Consider the following 24,470-nt stretch of genomic DNA (forward strand, 5'->3'; position numbering starts at 1 on the left):
ACATAGTGTTTACCCTTTCTTTCCTATGATTCTTGATGTGTGAAAAATTGCTTTTTCTATCCCTTGGTATATTAAAGAACAGCCCAGCTCTTTGCAAGCAGGAATATAATTATTTCCTCTGCCACAGGGACATTGCCATTCCTCCAATGTCTTCATTAAGAGCTGCTCTCCAGTGATGCCAAATTGATGATCTTCATGGTGCTCAACCTGTCTAGGATCCCTGTGACCAGGAAGAGGTAGGAAAGGGTTCATCCTGACCTCATGTGTGATACCTGTGTGACAGATCAGACCCTAGCCACCTTCAAAAGCTGGAAATGCTGATGGTCATCTTAGATGCTGCCACCCACTTCATACTGTTACCTGAAGATTTGGAAAGCCTAACCTTTATCTTTTTACTGCAGATGAGAAGGATATGGCAGCAGCTTTAAAGACAAAGAATAAGAACCTTTATAGATGCTGGGGGCACAAGTACAAATACCCATAATTTCAAGAACAGAAATTCTGTGATGAAGCTTACACACACGTACATGTCTTTTAGTGCTGCAGAAAGTGTCCTGCAGAATGGTGGTAGCTGAGTTTCCCCTTCCTAAGACATTATTAAGTGTCTTTAATATCCTGGTCCAGTGAGGGACAAGCATTTCTGGTCGTATATTCCCACAGTCCCAGTGGCCATGCATGCTGCAGTGAGGCTGCTCTGGAAGGCATGGAGGGAAGACTTTGCTGCTTTGTATCCAGCTATGCCTAGTCCCTTTCTCTGAAAAGAACACCATGGCCATGAAGAGGTGTTTTTATGATTTACAGCCTATATACTAATCCCTATGGATATATAATTTGAAGAAACCTTACTAGTGGTGACGTGCTCTAGATACATTCAGGCAAAGGACTGCAGGGGTTGCCAAGATGCCAAAGTCTTTGAAGGTGTCCCTTCACTGCCCTCTGCAACATCTGAGGGTCTAGCTCAAGATACAAAATATCAAAAAGTCTTTAAAAAAGATATCAATGTCTTTAAAATTAGAGATAATAGGACTAAATATGTATTTCCCAAAGAAGCTACTCATTTTACTGAAAGTACCACTCACATTTGTCTCAAGCATTCAGGCAGTTTTTGATCTGCTTGACACAAACCAAATATTTTTGTGCTGCCTTGTTGTACTTTCCATAATACCATTCTCTATGTCTAATACCCCTTCTGCAGTCAAAAAATTAGAGTAATTTGTCTTTGATCAAGAACGTTGCCATTATAGATTCTCTGCATGTATTTTCCAATGAAGCAGCTGGCAATGACCCAGTGCATTTGACCTTCTGACAGCGGTGCTCCATGTAAGATATTGATGCATTAGAATATTTTCTTTAAAAGTTGTGTGAAGAATGGACTGCTGCTACCAGGTATTTTTGCTCACACAATAAAATTTATGTCATGTAGTAAATACCTGGAAAATAATTGTATCTTTTTTCCCTCACAATGCAGCAGATCTTCCTCTTGTACAGCCTCCAGATTAGGACTGGGACAAGTCTTTTGTTCCTTTAAGAGCCTCATCCTCTTCACAGGAGTGTTGAATGAATGTGCAGATATCAGACAATGTGGGGTTAGACCATTGCTTATCAATGTAAGTCAAAATGAAGGAGGAGAAATGGGGCTGTGTGTGAGGTGCATTTGTGTGTCCTTGCCTGCTTTGTGCTTCAAGTATGGCCTTTTTTTATTATTTTTCAAATTAAAGCCTGTAAAGAAAGCGGCTGATTTTGGCTGTATCTTGTTAACATAAGCTTACAGAAAACTTTTTACTTATTACCTTCTTATCAACAGTCTGGACTGCATGATTTTACTAATAATTGATAAAAATATATACTGTGCTTAAATTTCCTCTATGGGAGGCAGAACTACTCTCTTTCCTGTGTGGGCAAACATTGAAATGGAAAGAATGAATGTTGTAAAAAAGGCTTGTCTTCTTTTCAGTGCTCTGGCATTTATCAAGAAAAGCTTGGGCAATTTTGCTCTACCCTTTAGATAATGTGACCTTGATAGATTGCAAAAATTAATTGCAGTTAAGGAGTACTATAAGAAATGAGATGCTAAGTTCATTGCTGCAGTAACAAAACCAGTTTGAAGACAGCTTCTGGAATGATATTATTTATTAATGTGTCACAGACTTTAATATAAGCTGCCACTATTTTAATCAGCCTGTAAGGACAGTTATGCTGATGCTCCTAATCAGAGCACTGTACAATTCAGATAGGCCACTCATCACAGTAAATTAGAAGCTGTGTTTCAGCAAGCAAAACCAGAAACAATCCGGCTAATCCACAGCCATCTACACAACTCAGAGGAGACAAATATTTATTGCAAGTTTTGCTGAAACCTGATAAAATGTGTGGCCTGAAAACCAGGACAGTATTCCACTCTAACACGAATAATGTACCCCAAATAAATGTTTTTTTGCTGGTGTTTTTTGCTTTGGGAAATATAGGCCAGATTGTATCACATTACACATTGTGTAGCTTTGAGTTCATTTTAATTTTCAACAGTCATCTGTTTTCTTCATCTGTACATAAGTCATGCCACAGGAACATCTGCTGTTTCTTTTCTTTCTTCCTATTGACTTCAGTTTTACATTTTTACATTGTGGTTTTGTTTCCATATGAGGGTCAAAGTCAGCTTGCTTATTCAAAGGAGGACAAGGGGAGACAATGTTACAGTGCTACAGCTGTGATGGGTTTGATTCCTGTTTACAAAAGCAAACTGGAAGCCAGTAGCTCTTCTGCATGCTGTCCCTCCTGCCCTTGTCACAATGCCCTGTGGCTGGGCTGAAAATGTTTTTGTCCCATATACTTAAAAAATTCTTTAGGTCCCTGTGCTGAGGTGGACATAAGATAGCCTGTCCCTGCATTGTGACTTGGAAATCCATGAGCCTTGATGCACACTGAGGAGTAAACCTGACTGCCCTAATTTTCACAGCACAGAGACTGTATTGAGTAAGAAAATTTGCATTTTTTTACTGAGAATCTCATCAGCCAGTTAAACCTGATGTGAATGTCGTAACAGAAGGCTGAGATATTTAATAATTGGTAGGATTTTGCCTATACTCTTTGTCTTTTTTGCTGTTCTGAATGGGAAAAAGAAAATCAAAATTTGAATACTGCTGTGGTGGCGGTGGTGGTGGTGTGTTTGTGTGTGTTCCAAAGCAAATAAACTAGCAAAAGTGGGAACAAAAAAAAAAGAAAAAAGAAGAAACCTTAGTAACAGCAGCTTGATTTTTAGTCCCAACAGACTTAACCGGCAGAAGGGGAAGGGAAGATCTGGGGCTGGCTAGCAGGGAAGCATTACTGAATATAAACACTACCAGACATCTCTGAGTGCTCTTATCATACAGAGCCCAAAAGTATTTGTAACTTGTGACTCTGCAGTCAGGAGTCTTGCAAGCAAGGAGTGTTTATTGTGGATTTTTAGTGCAGAGAACACTACAGCCAAGCTGACCAGAAAGACTGGAATTTCATCTATCTCTCTCCCCTCCCCCTCTCTGCTTTCTTTCTGTCGCTCACTCATTGGATATCTTTCTCTGCCAGCCTTTTAAAACAGAAATTACTGGGTCAGTGACATACATTTCCCTCTTTTTCTAGTATTTTTCTAGTATGATCTCATGTTCAGCCTGCAGCAGAAACACTGCTACCTGTAAGTATCAGATTCAAGTTTGAATGCTGTCGTGTTTGTGGTTGTAATAGTGCTTAACAGCTTGCAGAGTTCAGTTTGTTGCTGGATGTTGTAGCAGAGCAGCCAGACAGTAATTTTTGAGCTCGAGATGGATGAAAGCTCAGTTCTAACTTTGAGGCACTGGGTTTTGCCAGTGGTTTAGTAGAAATTAACTGGAAAGTTTGGATTCCAAACAACTTTATCCTAATATTCAAGTTGTTATGGATTTCTCAACTATGCTGGCTTTTTTCCAACAGATCTAATGAAACTTTGTGGCTTTAAAACTTGGAAGAACTAAATAAGATTTCCCTTCTTGGAACTGTCTTATTAATGAGACAAACTAGAAAAATTGTGATAAAAAAAAGCACTGAAATATATGCTAAAAACTTTTGATGCTAGTAAGTAATTAAAAAAGATATATTTAATTTAGCTGGGATAATGTGTTTTTAAAATGCATGTTTTAAAATTGTAGACTTATTTTGCAATAGAGGTCTGTCAGCATTTTTACATTTTCATATTCGTTGAGACAGCTGATTCAGTTCATCTAAACTAGGCAGCGTTTTATTAGTCACATGTATGAATAAATCTTGTGTGTGTTCCTTGACACACGTGTGCTTACAAGGGTTTTACATTTCCTGCTGATTTCTATGTATTTATCTGGAACCATGACCTTTTAGAAATAAGTTGCTTTCACTGTGTTTTGCTGAGGCAATCCAACAAATTCTGCAGATAATTACACACTGTTTCTTCAATTGTTTATTAAAAGGGGATTTTGCAAATTATGTGTGTTCTAGTTAGAGAATTCTACTAGTCACAGTCCCAGCTAACCCAGGATTGCACTTTACCTCAGGCAAAATGCATCTCTGCTGTTGGCATGTGTCCAAGGTGTAACTACTTACAGGGTGTTATCTGCCATTCCTTAACTCAGCAAATACCCTGCCAAATACCTAGCTTCTTGGTGACCCATAATCCTTGCTTGTAGTGCGTGGAACAAAACCATTAAATAGCAAACAGCCCAAGGGGTGCATGTGTTGAATGCACATTGTGGAGTGATAACCCTCTAATTTAATAGTTCATGATCCTTTCAATGCTCTGGACTGGATTTTAATTGCTGTAATAATATTCATCTAATTTCCTAGAAATCATGGAATGCTCTTGTTTTCTTCGAACATGTCCTCAAAAAAATTTGCATGTTCTTTCTGTTTCTTGCAAAATTTTCTGGCATTCATTAAAACAAATCAATCCAACTTCAAACCCACAACAATCATTCTCCATTATCCCCTTCCAGCTTTGTAAAAGAATAGGGCAATTTTGATCCATCTGCTCAAGGAAATATCCCAGGCAGAGATTTTGTCACATACAGAGAAAGTTTTGAAGTCTCATCCAAATCCCCATGAAGGCTTTGGGTATCATTGAGACTTGGCTCAAGGTCAGTTATGATTACAGGTATTTTAGTCAAGTTTTAGGTATTAAAGCTGAGACTTACTAGTGCTGTTCCAGATTTTATTTTCAGTTGATTTGTATTAGTAGATAACTGTCTAAATAATTTGGATTAATCTTTTACTTACATCAATGTAGCTCTGCTCAGAATCAGACTCTCTAATTGTTATGTTTGTAATTAAACCATTGCATAATTTCTCACACGTACACCAGCAACCCTGAGGGGGAAACCAGTTCTGTCACTTGGAGGAAATTTTTAACAGAAACCCTCCTCCACATTGTTCCCAGTTTGTTATGTCCCTCTGTCAACTCTACAGAGTTGCATTCACTGCCTCTTCAGAGGCCCCTTCTCTCTCTGCCTTCCCCCCAGGCTCATCAGATGAGTGGGCAGGAGTTGCCAGCAGATGGGTAGGTCCTTAGAGTTCCCCCTGCCAAATGTCAGGTTGTCTTGTTCAATGCCTTGGGCACATCTTCCTGACTTATCTTCCAGGCTTCCAAATCTCAGAGCCAGCTTGTCTAATCCGCCTCTAATTATGGGAAAGGAGGTCTCTCTGCTTGTTGCCACATTTTTCATATCAGTATGGGTTTCTACTGGATCTCAGGGGAATTACTGGACAGGGTATAACGCTGTGTCTTGCAAAAATACACCAGGTAATTAATTTAGATCCCAGCGGTCAGATGGCTCTGTCTTTTCAGCTTAGAGTCAGAACATGATTTAGGGTGAAAAGACCCTCTGCAGGTATTTGCACCCACCTCTTTCTCCAAGAAAAGACAGTTTTATGGCAAATCTGGCTTCAAAGTTACATCAAGCAACTCAGGCCTTGATTAGTTGTTTATTAAATAAACCTTGCTATTTTAGTAGGTTTGTATGTCTCATGCTCCAGGCGCTCTTCTGTTAGAAGTCTAAAAATAAGCAATAAAGCCTCTCTTCTTCAGGTTGAACAAATCCAGATGTGTTGGCTTCTCCTGATAAATCATGTGCTTCATCCCACTGAGGGATAACAACTGGTATATGATAGATCACTGAACTGACATGACTGTTTCACTTCTGGGACAAAAGCTGGTAGCTTTCTGTGAGCTTGTACTCGCACAGTGAGCCTGGAGTTGTTCTGTTGTTTCAGTTGTTTTGTCACATAGACAGACCCTCAGAAAGCTGATGAGGAAACAGCTTAATTTCAAAATGCTGATACTCCTTCTGTGTTGCTCATGAATACCATTATTTCATTAGGCCACTAAGTATATCTGAAATATTGTGATGCATTTGGAATTAAGCAGTCCCTTAGTTGTATGTCCATGTTACACAGGTAGCATGGCAAGGAATAGGAGAGGTGGATCAGGCTCAGCTGTGATATTAAGGGCAGAGAAGTAAGGAAATTGCAAGGAAGTCCAAAGCAGCCACAAGATGTGACAGTGGCATCGCCAGCAGTTGTATATCTGTTGAGCAGGACACTGTCAGTCAGTAAAGTACCATGTAGCACACACAGCTTGATTGAGGTAATGACCTTCTTCACAGATAGGGAGGATGTTGAGGATGTCGGGGAGGATGCCTCCACAAAACTTTCTCATTTTTATTGTCATTATGTGCTGAAAGAATCTCTTGCCATTATATAAGTAATTGGGAAAGTGAGGTTGTACTTCCCAAGATCTTCACTTGGCCACCTCAGGAGACAGTCCTAGAGCATTCAAGAGTAGAGTAGAGGCCAGCTCCTGGAACATATGGGGGGCAAACATATAGTGATACAGGAGCTGTATTTGCAAATTAAAGTGGTCAAAGCAAGACTGTTATACACAGTGACAACAAGACCAAATTTGTAGCAGAGAATGTCTCATACATCCACCATAAAATTGATCAAAATTCTCCTGATTCCTCTAGTAGACTTTATGTTCTGTTTTTTATGCAGGGTAAGAAAAGGCAGCGTAGAAACCACTGCCTGCACCAGAGGTTTACAGCTGTACTGCATGCTGAAATTTACGGGGCAGGTACCAGAAACAGATGAACCTGTTCTGTAGCAGAGTCAAAATGCAGATGCCTCTGCATGAGTGCCATTTTCAGACTGGTGATGAAGCTATCTCTCAACTTTAACATAGTTTTATGATAGCTATCCACAATAGAGGATACTTAGCACTTTTCCGGGTCCTAGTCTGAATCTAAAATTTCTAATTATTTTCTTATCTGAAAATAATGGATCCTACCATGGTTCTGCCATGGATTCTACCATGAATTCCATTCCTTTTCCACCAGTAGAATTCTACATTTTCTCTCAGATTTTCTTCAGACTGGTATGACATCAATATTTTAAACCAAAATGGAAAGACTTTCAGATAAATACCTAGAAAATTAGGGTCAAAATTTTTTGTTCAAGACTACATAGTCAACATACATCTAACTTTACATATATGTGAGTCTCAATGGCTTTAGTCTTAAATATGTGGTGAAGTGAGGGGATCTGTCTTGTTTAACTTTAGGAAGTCAATAATTTTACAAAATTTCTGAACTGCTGGTTGTTTTGCAGTGAAATTTAAAACTGGGTGAAATTTAAAATGTGCATTCAGTTAAAGGCTGCTCATAAGGTCATTCTGCCCGAAACAGTGAACACTTACCTGCTAACAACAACAAAGAAAATAGAGACATACAAGGATTTATTTTTAAATTCATTTTCAGGAAAGTTCACTGTTGGTCATAAGGTTGTGGCAAAAAGGTAGTCAGGGAATTAAAAATTTACAGAAATTAAAGGAATGTTGACACTGTACTGCCCTGGAATTCTTATGTTCTTCCAAATTTAATTAAATAATATCACTTCCTATTTTTTGGGTTGTAGCTTCAGTTACTTTGGAGGGTTGTAGAAATAAGGCTTTTAAAAGGATTTCAGTAGTGCTTGTTTAATGACAGAATAAATATTCTTTTCTCATGAGGTTATAAACATGAAAGATTAACTAGGGGCATGAGAAACTTCTATGATTTATACTATATTATCTTTTCTTTATTTCCATTGAATTCTACTCAGATTTTGGGATTGTCTGCTATTTTCTGAGCATGTGTGCACTGAATGGTATTCAAAGGTGAAGTCAATCTACTGATTGAAGTGAACTGCAATTGTCAGAAATGGTGGAAGTATTTTGAATGTGCTTGCTGTCTTGTTTTCATCCCTATAGTTGCCCAATGCCTTATAGGAATTTTCTTTCTCTTTATTTTTTTTTCCAGGATTAACAAGCCTTGAAAGGACTTTGAGAACATACTCATCATTTTGTCAGGCTTGACCAATGAATTTTATAAAAACATAAGGATATTTTGTAAATGTCTGCCCCATAACTGCCCAAATCTGCCTTGCCCTTCAGTCAAGGAGAGCCTGTTAATAGAAAACATATCATACATTTTTGGCTGTGAATAATAATGCCTTCATTATATGGCAAAAGTCTGCTGGTGGAGGAAGAAGACTCCTTTTAAGAAATTTTTTCAGTGGTGAAAAAGGCTGGCACCCCCTTATAATATGAAGCCATTTGAGCGAAGCTCATTGTTTCTGCTGCTGCCGGTTGTGTTAAGAGTTGTGTGCTCCTCCTTTATTAGTGTGAACCTTGGGATGAAAGTGATGAAGGGACAGTCTGTCTTCCTGTCAGAGGAAGACCTCAAGTTTTCCATCCCCAGAGAGAAGGATGTCTGCAAAGTAGAAGTTGTGATTAATGAGCCAATAACACAGAGGGTTGGGAAACTTACTCCACAGGTATTTGGGCTCTGTTTTGCTGCTTTGAGTATAAGTGTGTGCAGGTCTGAGAGAAACTAAAATGAGCTGCTTTACTGATTTTTGTTCTTCTTTTGGGCAGTGATTAAAAGGCATGAAAATGAATGCTGTGTGAGATTCAGGCTTTTGCTTTGGCGGAGGGCTGAAACCCTAAAATCCCAAAGCTGAGCTCACTAGCAGAAGTGCACAGAAGTGAGTCTGGCCAGAGTCTCCCTTCACAAGTGAAGAAAGGGTATTTCAAAACTTCCAGTTAGGAGATAACCTCCAGTCTCTCAGCTGCTTATTTTTCTCACATGAGGGTAACCAGTGCCCCTTCAGTAATGCACAGCCCACTACAGCATTTTGAATTTTAGTCACGGAGCCACTACTTAAGGAGCAATTAAGAAAAAAATAATCACATACAATAAGTGCATTGTGTACAGCATTATTTGTTCTGCTCTGCAACAGCCAAATTGTTAGCAGATGGCAAATACATTAAAACTCCCCTGTTTTCTGTTCAAATGTCAAGCTTGTAGGATTAATGAAATATATTTCATATATTACCATTCTTCTACTCAACTGCTTTACAAATTGCCCCACCTGAGTTATAGCAGGAAGGAGTTGAAAGTAGCTGTCATGAAGATGTAATGTTATAGGCAGAAGAATACTGGTTTTAATGATTTATAACCGAAGAGGTTTTCGGGTTTTGAAAAATTCTGGTTTGTGCCACAGCATACACTTTTGTGTGTTTTATATGAATATAATTTTTAACCTCCTTTCTGGGTTTTTTGGTGGCTTCTGTGAAGATAAGCGAAGGAGCATCAGTCTCAATAGATTTTTCAAAACTTCTGTCTTGGTCATCAGTATTATTTTTGCAAACCACTGACAAGTACTTCAGCTGAATCAGCACTCCTAAGGAGGAGAGGCATACCGGGGAAAACAGGAGGTGATGGGCAGGACAATGTGTGATCTTCTCTAGAGACTTGCCCCAAACAGTGTAGTGCATCTGCTGAAACTATCCAGCGCTTGCTTCCTGCCAGCACAGGGACACTGACCTTAGTCCCCACCTCTACTTCCCCAGTATGGTCCTTGACTCATACAAACATAGAATCATTAAGGCTGGAAAGACATTGAAGGACATGGAGTCCAGCCATTAACTCAGCACTGCCAGGTGCTAAAACTATGTCCCTACATATATACAACTTCTAAATGTTTCCAGGTATGGGGATTATTCTACCACTTCCTTGGGGCACCTCTTTTAATGCCTGACCAACCTTTCAGTGAAGAATTTTTTCTTAATATCCAATCTAAAGAAGAGGAGAAAAAGAGGGACTTACATGTGAAAACTATGGTGAACCTCTTCTGTAGGCAATTTGTCTGGCTGAGGAGTAGCATTGCTTTCAACTTCTTCTGTGGCCTCTATGTGCAATAGGACCCAGGTATTTTGAAATAGCTAGAAGCCCTTTTCAGGAGATCCCAGGAGATGTGTGCATTTGCTGCACCTTATTTTCCAAACAACTTCTCCTCTCCCAGCCCCACTTCTATTAAGCACCTGCTCTTTCACGGCCCAGAATATGTGCCCAGGCACAGATTCATTATTAGAGTTATTAATAGAGTGTGGAAGCTGCAGGTACTCATGTAGAGGGAAGAGCTCTGCTGGGCAGGTGGCCCTAGGGCACCAGGCTGGAGAGAGGCTGTGACTGCTAGTGGTGCCTGAGCTTTCACAAACAAGGTGCCAGAGTCCAGATCTCCTTGTGCCACTCATGATCTTTCTACAGGAAATTCTGCAGCCAGAAAATGTCTCTGGTATGATCTGGTTTACTACCATTAAAGTCAGTAATATTCTAGGAATGTATGACAATTTAATTATAAATTGTAATTGAAAAGCACTTGAAGTGGAAAAAAAACAAAGCTCGAGAGTAATTAGGAAAATATTTAGATTTCCTTTGTCTTACCCTCTGAATTTATAGACAATTAGAGTTGCCTGTTTATACAAAAGGAAAAAATATCAGGAAATATAAACCAGATGTTTCTTTTTGCAAAGCAGATTGTGTCTCAATGAACATATAGACTCCCTGTCTGTCAGTGGTAACAAACCTTTGTGGAAAGGTTCTAAATTTTCCAATCCCATGTTACTAATTAAGATGTGGAACTAATGATGTCTTAAAATTAAGGACATTAATTCTTTGATATGATTGGATCCAGTGAGATGCAGCCCAAAGTCCTTAGGGAACTGGTTGATGTAATTGTGAAGCCACATTCAACGATACTTGAAAAGTCATGGCAGTCAGGTGAAATCCCAGTTTCCAGACTGGGAAAAGAGACCATCCTTACATCCATATAGCACCCATCCTTAAAACAGGTAGATCTTTCCTGGCAATTGACCCATCAGCCTCCACTCTTTGCCTGGGAAAATCAGGGAAGAGATCCTCCTAGAAGCTGTGCTAAGGCACACGGAGGACAAGGAGTGGATTTGAGATAGGCAGCATGGCTTCACCAATAGCTGGTTCTGCCTGGCCAACCCATTGTCTTTCTGTGATGGAGTGACTCCATCAGCGGCCAAGGGAAGGGCTCAGATGTTTTCATCTGGACTTCTGTAATCCCTTTGGCCTTGGCCCCCACAGCACCCTTATCTAACCAAAATCCTATTGACTTTGAGGGCTCTACACTGATTTATGTCAGTGAAGAATCTTAGTCTCAGTGTACAACATTAAGTTTCTGAAACTACAGTATGAATGGGTTTTGTATGTAATATGCTTATTTTTTTCTTTAAGATAACATCCCACATAACTATTTAATTTTATTTTCAGTTTTGGTAGAATATCATATAAAACTATCAAATTGATTACTTAAATATCACATTCCTTTATGTTTGTTTGTACTAAGAAGGAAAGGATATTAGGCAAGAAAAAGACATGTTTGTTGTTTTTGATTGAAAAAAAAAGCAGAGCACATATTTCTATGAAATTTGAAAATAATATGCAACAGAACAGCCACAACATAATCAAAATTTTCATCATGTGAGAGTAATTTTGTTTTCAACAAATTGCTCTTGTCCTTCCTTTCTAAGCAGTCCCAACAAATAAAACTAAGCACATTTTCCACCGCAGATTATTCCAAGAAGTTAATCCATGTATATATGTCAGAAAACCAACTAACTCATTACTAAAAAAAAAAAAAAGCAAAAAAGGATAGACTTTGTACAAGGCACTTCTTGATGAAAGTTAAAAGCAGGCAAGAAATTTTAAAATGCCTGGGAATATAGAAAAATCATCACATTGCTTGAGCATCTGAAAATAGCTTCACTGGAAGTAGACCCTTTCACTAATAATGAAAGCAGAGAAACTCTAACTACTCTTCCATTATAGAAGGATGTAAGCTCTCTTCTGTGTAATGGCTAGAAATAAACAAAGTTCAATAATTCTTATGTCCTTTAGTGTAAGTCCACAAGGTGGTCATGAGGTGCTTAATTTAACTATACATTAACAATTAATTTAGAATTAAATTATTACATAAATTTTGCACTGAAAGTCAGAGCATCCAAAGATTTCTCTATGAGCTACACTTTCAGCCAACATTTTAGAACCTTGTTAAAGTCCCTCACCCATTTCACCATCATCTAAAGTGGTTGTGGAAACAAAGGCAATTCATACAAGGCATCATTTTTTGTCATATTTTAAAAAAATTACTGTCATTAAGAAATTAACTCTTCTTTTTTCTAAAAAAAAAAAAAAGTGGCTAGTCAGTCAGCCATGTACATCATGTACATATATTAATTTCTGTTAGTTATAGCCTCATTAGATCTGTTAGTGAATGTTGGACAGATTTCACGTTACTCTGTGGAAATCCATGTAACCAAATACATTTATATTCATAGTGAAATGCTTAGGAAATGCAGTGATTTTGATTTCTTGCTGGCTAGAATATGCCATTTTCTCTCTGTAGATATGAAATATGACCATCTTTCATCCTCCATGGACAGAGTGGGGACTCCCTGTTATCACAAGGATAACACAGACATAGTCTTATCAGTGCTAGGAGCTTTCAGGTGGTGTTTCAGTAAAGAAACAATACTGCATGGGAATTAAAATTCCCAGTCTTGCAAATTGCAGTATTTGAGAACATGAAAATTGTATGCCTCAGAATCCAAATCCCTTTTCCAAAGAAGGGGTGTGTCAAAGCAATCTTTATTCTATTTATGTCAGGCATAAATTCTTCCTCATTGCCTTGCTTTCACAAGCCAACCAACCACTAAATAAATCAATCTGCCTGAAAGAAGTGTCTGCCTTAGATGGTTAAACTGTGGCCAGACAGACTTACAAATTTTGCCTGCATCAGCTGTGTTGTAAAAATTAGTCTATTTTGAATTAGCTGGTAGGGAAATATAGGTATCTTCTTGCTTGTGTGCTGTGGATTACACTGATTTTGGGGCTGGATGTTTGTATGACACAGAGATGATGTCTGATCTAGAAAAGAGCTCCTGGTATGAAGTCAGTATCACAAAAACTAGGAACAGCTCTGAGCTAGTGAAGTTTCTAAAAGAAAAATTTCACTGGGTTGTACTTTTGTGGTACAGTTGTAGTGGCCATAAAGTAAGATTTACTATATAATCAAGCTATTGTCATAAGCAACTTTAAAAGTCAATAAATCTCAAATTCCAATGCTGTAATGGCTGGCTTTTCAGCAACACTGCAGTTGTATTCACTGCTGGATATATCTGCACCCATAACTCCAGAGGCTGCAGTGGTAAAGAAGGCGAGGTCAAACTATTTGTTGTACCTGGGAGGGACTTGGCAGCCTGAAACAATCACATGTGACCTTTGCCCTTCTAATTGTGGAGTGCTGGCAGCCCCATGTTTAACCAGTTGCTCTGACTCTCACTGGGAGATTACAGCACAGGTGAATATCTATTCATAGAAAGAACTAAATATTAAAAATTTTCTCAGTCTGATGTATTCCAGGCACTCAGAGAGAAGTGGAACAGATGCTGTGTAGTTAACATCTTTGGCAGCATGGTGCCAGTCTGTTCTTTCTCCTTTGTAGGTTTTTGACTGTCACTTCCTTCCTAATGAAGTCAAATACACCCACAATGGATGTCCAATTTTAGATGAAGACACGGTCATGCTTAGGCTGTACAGGTAAGCAGCAGAAGCAGGTCACACTTCACTGTTACCAGGAGCCCAGCTGACCTTAGGAAGAGCAAGCAGTCAATTTTTCACAGTTAAAGCATGTTCTGCTGTACATGTTGTAACTACTTAGATCCAGTAGCTGCATCACTAGTCAACAAGTGACCATCTGTTTACAGAAAAATTTCTCACAGTATATTGCAGATATGCTCATTTAATGTGTGTTATGTATTGCTGGCTTATTACACAAAACTGGTGATTTTTCGCTATGCTAAGGAAAGGGACAGTAGTACTTTTGATGCCTTGTGAGGCTACCTGGAACAGAGGCTAGACAGTGTTAAAAGAATAAAGTGGGTATTTATTAAAACAGGCCTTCAAAGGATATGCCTTGGTCAGCACAAGAGCCTGACCACAGCTACACCTAAGATGGTCCCAAGATGGACTCAAGATGGATTCTTAGTCACGAATTTTCACACTTTTATAAGTTTTGGTTCATTTGCATGTTGGGGTTAATTATCCAGTTACAGCTTCAGGTCCCAACCTGCCAGGTTGCTCTTCTCAGTTTTCCTGTTTATACTTCTTGGTCCTGGAGCTGCAACAGTGTCCTTGGCTCTCAGGCTGGAAAAGGATTCTTTTGTCTAACTAAGCTGTGAAGAGAACTTGCTAACACTTTATATGAAGTTCAGAGCTATGTACTAATGCAGTACAGAATTTGGAAAATACAAAAGCTGAAACTTAAGGTATCTCTTTCAGACTACTGCATGTTCTCCACTGCCCTGATGATAGGGACAGACACTCATACATACACAGTGAGTAACCTCTTCCTTCACATAGACACCCCACTTATAAGTAGGAGGATTTGGGTAGCAGGGTCTGGATTATGGTGAATCAAGGCTTGAGCACACAGGACAGAATGGGGTTCAAGTAATTCAGTTTAGAAAAGGAGGACAATGCCCAAATCACAAGCGAGAGAAGATGGACTGATACATAACTTTTCTTCTTTCACTTGCAGGTTTACAGAAACGGAAACATTTGTAGAAACATTCACCCTTCATGTGCAGTTACTTGAGCCAGACTGTAACATCATAAAAATGCGCTCCCATGCTTTGGAGGTCCCTGAATATTACGGTCTGTCTAGGGTGATTGACAAGAATATCCTCACCTTTGATTATGACAGAAAGATAAACCTGGATTGCTCCATTTCCATAATCTCTTCAGAAACTCACCTGCCTGCTCATGGCCAGCTTATTGCCCGGAAAGTGCAGCAAGAGCAGTTTCATGGAGATCAGCCACGGGGCTTCTTCCCTGGTACTAGTATGACATGCTTTTGTTGTTTGCCTTAGCACATTCGAAGAGATGCAGCAGATTATGTCTGCAGCAGTGGGTTGTTTCAGACCTGCTGTGTAACAGTGAGAAGGTCGTGTGAAGTTTAATGAACAGCTTGAGCTATCGTGAGCATGAAAGGGACATGACGATTTTGTGAGGCGCCATGCAGATCACAGATCTGGGTCAATAATTCCTTGACTGGATTCTGTTTCTGGCTCCTAGACATGTGGACCAATGTGACAGCTTTGTGAGTGCCAAGACTCAATAGAAACAGCACAAGTAGTTGCTGGAGACAGCACTTAACCAAGACACCAAGGGAGGATGGAGTTGGAAGATGTCAGTTGGAAACAAAACCCTGTAGGAGAAATTAAGTCAGGAAAGGAGCCTCTCTCAGGGTTACTTTAGCTACACGGGCAGGTTCCCTGGTTGGTTTGTGCTCCGGTAACAGTTTCACTATGTTGGGTTACAGAGCACAGCCTGGGCCAACACTGCAAAAATGGGAGCTGTACACTGGGACTAGGAGTTATTAACAACAAAAAGATGAGCTGTGAAGAATTTCTGGGGATGGGAATTCAGTATCAACACCTCTACCCCCCCTCACCTGACACTGATTACATTCCCATGAGGTTGGATCTCTCAGACAGCAGAAGCAAAACTCTGCACAAGGTAGATTTTTATGCAAGTTTATAATATCTGATTGTCATCCTGTGGTTTTGTTGTTGTTTCTTTTTTAATAAATTTTTTGCTCCTTGTCACACTTGAAGAGAGATAGGGAGCCTTTTAAGTTTTTCAGTTCTTAGAACTTTGCCAGCTAAGCTAATGAAAGGCATTATCTCCATGCCAATGGTCTATGATTAGACCATTATGGATACAGAGAAGCACCTCGGGTTGATTACTGTCAGACATAAGTAGTTTATCCTGAGAGAAAAATTAATTCTGGCATAATTCCACAACTTTTATACAGCATGATCTGCATTGACTTCAACATGTACAGTAATTAATAAGTTAAGAGCTCTGTGAACATATTCAGTTAATAATAATTAACAGCTTGTGCATGTTTCTGTCAGATAAAGTTATTCATTAAACTTACATCAAATTAAGTAAGTAATTTCAGCCCCAAATTAAGGACACAAATAAGACTAGTGAACCTGAAAGTCATATTCTTGATGTCTCAATATTTATTCTAGGCATTTTCTAATTAAAATATTTCAACTTTTATTTTCAAAATAATTATTGCTTTAACTTGTACCCTGATTTGCTATGTGAAGCTAAAAGAAATTGAATTTATTTTTGCACTTTACTTTGCCTTTTCAGTTGTCTAATTTTTTTTCCTATTGTAGACAGAGTATGCATGGCTCCCTGTTCGGATTAGAGGTGCTGTTCCCAACCAAATACCCAAAGCTACCCCAATGGCAAAGTTCATCCTGGAAGTAGATCAATTTATTTTAACCCCTATTACAACCACAACCATTGATGCTGAAGACAATGAAACTCCAAAGTCCCTGCTTATATTCAACATTACCAAGCCACCTCCACAGGGCTTTATCACTCACCTCTCTGACCACACAAAACATGTTGGCTCCTTCACGTGGAAGGATCTCAGTGACATGCTCATTGCTTATCAGCCTCCAAATAACAGCCACACGGAGAGGAGGAATTATGAGGTAACAGTGAGATGTGTGAACATTTGCTGGTTTTCACCTCCTTAAGAGTAAGTAAAATGGAAATAAATGTAATCATATGTAATGTATATTTTTCAGGGAAAAAAGTTTTAAAAGCTATATGCAATACAGGAGCAGAAGTAAAATCTTTTGCCACTTTCTCCTATGACACATCATCTTGACTAACACAAAATAGATGTTTATCGCTCACTACATAAGAATTTCTTTGTACTGAAAACCTTTTACTCCCTCAGAGAAATATCTAAACTGTTTTTTTTTTTTTAATAAGAGGAATACTGCTTGTACATCTACCTCAGAGCCTTCGGAAAGATCAGTCGTGCCTTTTCCACACAGCTTTTATCCTTGCATGGTGTTACTGATCCCTGTGACCTGTGCAGAGATGACATATTTAAAGTCATGAAAGATGGACCAATTAAAGGCCAGGATTGTTATTTGGCCTTACAGCCTACCTGCTGTGATAATGGTGGTTTAGGGATAACAAGAAGGGGTTCCCAACAGCTCCTGCTGGGAGTCGTAAAAGCAGGTCACTAACACAGAGAGCATGATGCAAATGACAAATGAGATCAGGCTTCTGTCTGCAGGCTCTTGAGTAAGTTATGAAATAACTCTCTGATAAGGTACTTAAGGAATTAGTCAATCAAAGCAAAATGGTTGGTAATAAAATAATAAAACTGAAGGAACAGAAAATGAGAGCAAGGTAAGCTAAGGAAAGGGTTGTTTGGAAAGCAGAGCAACAGCAACAGTAACTGGCAATTGTTGCTGACAAAAGTTCTTTAGTTTTTTCTTTTCTTGGCTGTCACAATAACCTCCTTTCCCTGTTTCCTTAATATGAGGACCAGACCAAAATATCCTACCAAAATATCTGCTCCTTAAGTGCCTCATTTCTGTTCTGCTTTCAGCATTGTTTGATTGCAGATTTGATTCAAGAATTTGACAGTTCTGGAGCCTGACAACTCAAGAGTTTGATTTTTTCTTTTTTTTTTTTTTAATTTAATTTAATTTTTATTTTTTCTATACCAGTGCATATATTTTCTGTCAAATCTATTTTTGGTCCTACACCTCTTAAAAGAGCAGGAAATGTCTTCTACAACTTCTTATTACTACTAGTTAAAAAAAGTCTAGTTTAAAGTTAAAATCTATATTAAGTAAAATCTATATTATTTGATGATTTAACTGTTCCTCAAATAAAATGAAAATTACACACACTACAAACTAAGTTTCACAAAATTAACTGCAAAGAGCAAAGAATGCAAATACTCAGTTTTGTGCAGAACTTCCATGGCTCTTATTAGAAGCTAAATCAAGGGGTTTTTTTTAATTAGCATATTATCAGATGCCTGTAAGATCTCTCAGGAGAGACTACATTTTATCTATTTGAAGTACATTTGGTTTCCAGTTTTCAACAAGCAGTTTATCTATTTTCACAACAGGTGGAATTTGAGGCGCACGACTTGTACTTTGAAAGGAGTTTACCAATCACTGTGCATCTTTCTATCAGAACAACAGATACAAATGCCCCTCGTGTTTCATGGAATACAGGTGAGATTTCTTAAGCTGAATTCATTTTGCTTTGGAATTAATAACATTTTTGACACACATATTTGACAAAGCTCTGAAATTCAGATTTACACCTGGTGTCTAAGGTTCATTAAACTGAAAGAGCTATTTTCCCCTGTATTGATTTTGGAGGGACCATGTTACAACAACTTGAAAAAGATCTAATGTCTTAACTGGAATGAAAAATAAAGAAAAAATGGAGTTACAGGAAAATCAGGATTTATTTATACAGCATTTATACATATTTATATAATTTTATCTATTTGTAGATATAAAATATAAAATCTATAATAAAATCGAAAAATATATAATTATATATATTTATAATATTTATACTATTTTCTAGAAGAATGAATTGTACATTAAGAAGTATGAATATTAATGGAAAATATATGATGGAACAGGAATAGTAGGGAATAGTAGGGAAAGACCAAGGCTTGTTGCTGTTTAAAGTGGAAGTGTGAAAAAATTAACAACTAGGGAAAAGGGCAAGCTATACCACCAGCCATTTAAAGTCTGGAAACTTTACAGGGTTAAGTCTAATTCAAACAGATTTATAATGCCTGCTCTGGAAAGGGAACACATTCTCTCATCTAGAATGCATTGATCATCAAAAGGAAAATATATAAGATCAAGCAGTTAACACTAGGGAAAGTGCAGTTTTCCTACAGTAGAAAAGGAAAGGGGCTGAGAAGAAGATACCTCATGTCTTCCAGAGAAACCTTGCCTGAAATGACTGTCTAAGTAAGAAGGAACACTGTCAGGAATTTTCCTCTGTAAGGAAGTTTCCTCAATATATGTTTTTAACTGCAAACTCACTAAAGAATCTAAATGCTCAGTTTCAGACATTGTGAGATTTCAAGTGCAATGCTCCTGCCAGTGCAAATGTACAGAAATGTGCCTCATTAGACTATCAGAAAACTGGAAACCAGCTGCCAAGGGAACTTTCCTGCCTGACCTTTCAGATGCCCCTCTCTGTGAGGCACAATTGCACCACCTGACTTTCTCTGCTGGGACTGAGGCCATTCACAGCAGGTGGCTCCAGTGACCTGATGGATGTCCTGCTTGACTTCCTGCACTCACCACACACACACTAACAGACAACTTTCTGTTACTGGCTCAGTCTGGGTTTCCCATATCAGAATCCTAGCTCTCTGCTTCCTTTATGAAATTTAACTGTGGTGCAGCAACACAAAAGCAGCTCAAACTGGGCATCTCCAGGGACAGACCCTGAACAAAGGAATCCCTGAGTTTTATATCCCAGTCTTGGTGTGGTGGAACAAGTGGTGTGTACTTGTTCCAGAGGTGATATTTGTTCTTGTTGCTCGTGGTGTCCTGCAATCTCTGGGTGACCAGCCACACCCCATACCCCTTTTTAGACAAAGGGTCTGTGCACATTCATGGTTCTTTGCCTGGGGCTCCAGCTATTTCCTTCTAGCCAGGGCACAATGTGCAATTTGCACATGAAGCTACCTGCACTAGGTGCATTCTGCAGTATTGGAATTGCTTATTTCTCTGAAAAAGATTCCTTAAAGACAGTGAACAGATTCAGGTGTGTCTGAAGCTGTTATCAGACTTTTAGGTGGCCTTAGAATCACAGCATAATAAAAGTATTAAGGCTGAAAAGAACCTCCAAAATGATCTTCATCTGAATACCACCACGACCACTAAACTATATCATGAAGTGCCATGTCTACCTGTTTTTTGAACACTTCCAGTTATAGTGACTCAACTACTGCCTTGGCAATAGAAATATTTCCTAATATCCAATCTAAACCTCCACTGGAATGCCTTTCACATGGAGATATGTAGATAGAATTAAACATTCTGGGTTTTTCTTTCCTGGTTGGAAACAACTTCAGAAGTGATAGATGCTGACAGTGACGTAAGTCTCTGCTCTTTGCAGGCCTCAACCTCCTAGAGGGACAATCCCGACCCATCACATGGCAACACTTCCAAATTGTGGACAATGATGACATCCAAAACGTTCGCTTGGTCACAGTTGATGGCTTACAGCATGGGCGGCTGTCAGTGCGAGGTAGGTAATTTCAACTCCAGAGACTGGAAAAATCTCCTCAATGATAAAACAACAGCTCTGCTCCCTCTGCTGACCGCCTTCTTCTGTTACAACCATGCTAGACATGGGTACTAAAACAGGAATGTTCAAAAAATCAGTATTTAAACCTTTACTTTCCTAATGCATGTTTACACTCCAAAGGCAAAATTTTAAAGAGATCAGCTATGCTTTCATTGAGATACATGGTTTAGGAGGAACACAGTCAATACATTTTTAGTTCTTACATTTTTGTTTGCAGATGCTAAGGAAGGTCAAGTGATTTTGATTTACTGACAAATACAGACAACCTTCGGATATAGTCGTTACCAGCAGCTTTAAGGTTTATTTCAAGAAGTGGAAATTAAATTAGACTTCTAACTCATTAGCCTTCTGCATTATTATTATTATTAGTTTTGCTCTGCAGCACACAAGTGGTCTCAGTGCTTGGGAAAAAGGTTGTGGAATGGCAATCACTCTGCTCTTGGCAGAGTGGGAACATACTGCCAATATCAATGCTGAGTTTTTTGATAGCTGAATGTGTTTATATAAAATGGATAACCTAAAGACATAAAGAAACTATTTAAATAAAAGGAAAGGTAGCGTTTTGAATCTAGCAAATATAAAAACTATTCAGAAGTAAACTTAAATTCAGGAAACTCCTGACAAGTAGTCCAGTGTCTGCAAGTTCATCCTGCGGCCAAGCAACAGACAGGAACAGCGTGGAGTCAGCAGTGCTGGGTGGGTTCAGCCCCAGAGACTGAAGTGTTAGGGAGACTGTGCAGCCAGTGAGGGCCCATCTCCTGGTGGCAGTCCTGCCCTTCCATACTGAGTTTGAGGGTTTCTAAGACTACCATGTACCAACCAGAGATGGATATTTTATCTCCAGTGACTGCACCTTATTCTCTTTTGTCTGTCCACATAGGTACATGCCAAGGAAAACATCACCACAATTTCTGGCAATTGTCTTCTTTTTGTAAAACCTTAGAGAAATGTTTGGTTTCTTTACTTGGTGGCTCTGAGGAGATCATATCTTTTAGTGCCAGCTTGCAATTCTTGAATTATTTAACTTGCCTGTATATTTGTCTGTATACATAACATTTCTAGTGAAGCAGAGTTATAGAACAGTCTTTTTAGAGACAATAATCTCAATACACCAAAATCCCCACATCATTATATTTTACTTGTAACAAAATCCTGAACTTTAACTATAAATACTATATTCTTTGATGCTTAAAATGCATGTAAAATGCTCTGATAAGAAAGTAGACATTGAAATTAAAGTGGAAACAACCACAGTTAAAAAAATCTTTGGTGTCTCTAGTTACCTTTAGTGAGATTTGGAGGATTTTCTCTGGTTTCACAGTTGCAAATTTTGCATTCTTATTAGCTATTCCAACTCCTGCAATTTTTTTTTTTTTGCTAGGTGGAGTTACATTTGATTTCTCTAGTTAGCAATATGTTGTTCATCTCTCTCCCTGATAACCTGGAAAGATATTTTTCTGGGCTGAACCACACATTTTTGATGTGTTTTCTTCCACTATTTTGACAGGACAGAAAGGATTCATATTCACCGTCTCTGACATTCAGGCTGGAGTTGTTCATTACCATCACGATGACAGTGATTCTACTAAAGACTTTGTGGTATTTAGAATCTTTGATGGCCTCCACAGTATTCGACATAAGTTTCCAATAAATATCCTCCCAAAAGATGATAGCCCTCCATTTCTGATCAGCAATGTGGTCATTGAAGTTCACGAGGGACAGACAATGCTGATTCAGAGCTCCATGCTTCATGCTTCAGACATGGATTCCAGTGACGACTACATACTATTCAATATTACCAAGCCATCACAGGCTGGAGAAATCATGAAGAAACCAGGACCAAACTCAATAGGTAAAGAAGCACATCCACAAAAGCACACTTTTCTTTGTCCCCTTCTTTTAAAAATACAGCAAATGTTACAGTTAGACAAGTTATTTTGGCTCAGGACAAAAAATGGCAGATTTGGACTTCTTTCATTGCAGTGTAAAACCACATCAGTAATTAATGTTGGTCTCTGCACTAGGATAACTGTCCCTGTGTCCACAATTTATCCTGAAATTCTTCCATTCTGAGTCAATTTTCCTTTCCAGTACTTTTATCTAGAAAAAGTGTTGGGCTAGCCAGGAGTTAGTTTACATGCACTGTCACAAATTCAGAGCTAATACATGATGCTAATTGTGCATGTAATGATGAGAAATGTAATCATGTAATGTAATGATGAGAAAGCTCTCCTGTGCAACAGCCCAGAAATTCCTGTGCTAGGCTGCAGGGGCTACTAGTCCTGCAAATTCTCTTCTGAACAGGGCTTTCAGCCTGTTTGCTGTGTTGCTTCATTTTTTGAATGATCTTTAAGTGACACAGAAAAGAAGTTGTTGGTGATCTTCAGAGAATGTGGAAGAAAATGAGTAACATTTCAAAGGACTTACTTCAGTTAGGGTGAAAAAGGGGACATTATTCTTCCTCAGTTGCTAATGCATAACTTTATTGTAGTATTAAATTGTATTGTGGTATTGTAGTATAAATGGAGTGTTCAATGGAAGATGTATTCTTCATTTCAACAGGGTATTCTGTCAACACTTTTCTTCAGAGGGATCTATTTAATGGAATAATTTATTATCGTCATTTGGGAGGAGAAGTGTTTGAAGATTCCCTTGAGTTTGTGCTATGTGATAGCCATGACCCTCCAAATCTCTCAGAGCCACAGGTATGAAATGGAAACATCTTTGCAGTCTCCTGATTTTTTTCTTCAAATGGCTGATACATGTTCTGACAGGTTTTCAAATAAAACTGGTATAGTTTTTTCTGATGATAGTCATCACCACAAACAGTATTCTTCAGGGCTATTTCTTGTTCTTGTTTCAGTGGGGTTGTTCTCTCCCTGGATGAATAGAGACAAGTTCATGGAAAAGACTATTTCCTATACTACAAAATGAAACATTGAAAACAAATTGTACTTAGAGACAGTACAAACAAATTAAACAACTCTCCTAAAGTCAACTGAGAATAGGCTATTTTTCTCATGCAAGAGTCCAACATACTGAATTTAACTTTGCATTTAAAGGGAAACCTCTAAGATCAAAAGCTTTGCCTTTAACTGTGATATGCCTCTGCTACTGATGTGATGATGATATGGCATGACAGCCACATCTTGTGTCTCACAGTCCAGTGATCCACTTCTGGGTGCATGTTGGTTAACAGCTGCTCTCTTACTGAGAGGAATGGCTGACGGTTCTACTGTCTCCCCAATTCCAGGTGATGATGGTTCACATTATCCCTGTGGATGACCAGCTACCCAGAGAAGCTCCTGGAGCGACCCGTCACCTGGTTGTTAAGGAGACTGAGATTTCCCACCTAACTAAGAAACATCTCCACTTCACAGATGTGGAAGAGCAAGACAGGGAGCTCACATACAACATAACCACTTCCCCATTTTTCTCTTGCAGCCATGGGTAGGTGCAACCTGACACACCTTTCATGTGGGACAGGGGAATAACCCATGTCAGAGGGGCAACCTCAGTGGCAGTAACATACTTGTGCCTCAAGTTCTTTATCTGTTTGTTGAAAGTGCAGGTGACAATAGCTAGATGCAGCTCTCCTGTTGATGATTAAGCCAGAGCCTGAAGGAACAGGGTAATAATTCACAGAGTAATAAAAAATAGGTAATGCATAGTTGAACAAGAAATAAGAAGCAAGAAATCTTGTGAAATATTTCCTTTTGTTTCACATGCATTTTACACTGACTTGTGGGATGCCATGCAGCCTCAAGCACAAGTCACAGTACCTCTTCTAACTGTTAGAATGGGGCTGACCTGTGCCTGCCCCAGACTGAGAAGAGGAGG

At 38.8% G+C, this 24,470-nt stretch overlaps 1 protein-coding gene across 1 annotated transcript in view; it reads left to right on the plus strand.

The window, feature by feature from the left end:
* The first annotated feature begins 8,608 nt into the window (after positions 1–8,608).
* Positions 8,609–24,470, plus strand: part of FREM1 (FRAS1 related extracellular matrix 1) — a 60,354-nt gene continuing 44,492 nt past the window's right edge. Inside the window, exons 1-10 of the mRNA XM_088054599.1 lie at positions 8,609–8,844; positions 13,885–13,979; positions 14,980–15,275; positions 15,763–15,959; positions 16,634–16,957; positions 18,406–18,514; positions 20,439–20,570; positions 22,138–22,482; positions 23,193–23,335; positions 23,884–24,080. Of these exons, the coding sequence (XP_087910725.1) occupies positions 8,614–8,844; positions 13,885–13,979; positions 14,980–15,275; positions 15,763–15,959; positions 16,634–16,957; positions 18,406–18,514; positions 20,439–20,570; positions 22,138–22,482; positions 23,193–23,335; positions 23,884–24,080 (2,069 nt within the window). The 5' untranslated portion in view covers positions 8,609–8,613. The remainder of the gene's footprint in view (positions 8,845–13,884; positions 13,980–14,979; positions 15,276–15,762; positions 15,960–16,633; positions 16,958–18,405; positions 18,515–20,438; positions 20,571–22,137; positions 22,483–23,192; positions 23,336–23,883; positions 24,081–24,470) is intronic.

This window comes from Pseudopodoces humilis, chromosome 4 (assembly GCF_049639895.1).
Source record: "Pseudopodoces humilis isolate 2021_Gansu_Grassland_sample_001 chromosome 4, ASM4963989v1, whole genome shotgun sequence".
NCBI classification, from domain to species: domain Eukaryota; kingdom Metazoa; phylum Chordata; class Aves; order Passeriformes; family Paridae; genus Pseudopodoces; species Pseudopodoces humilis.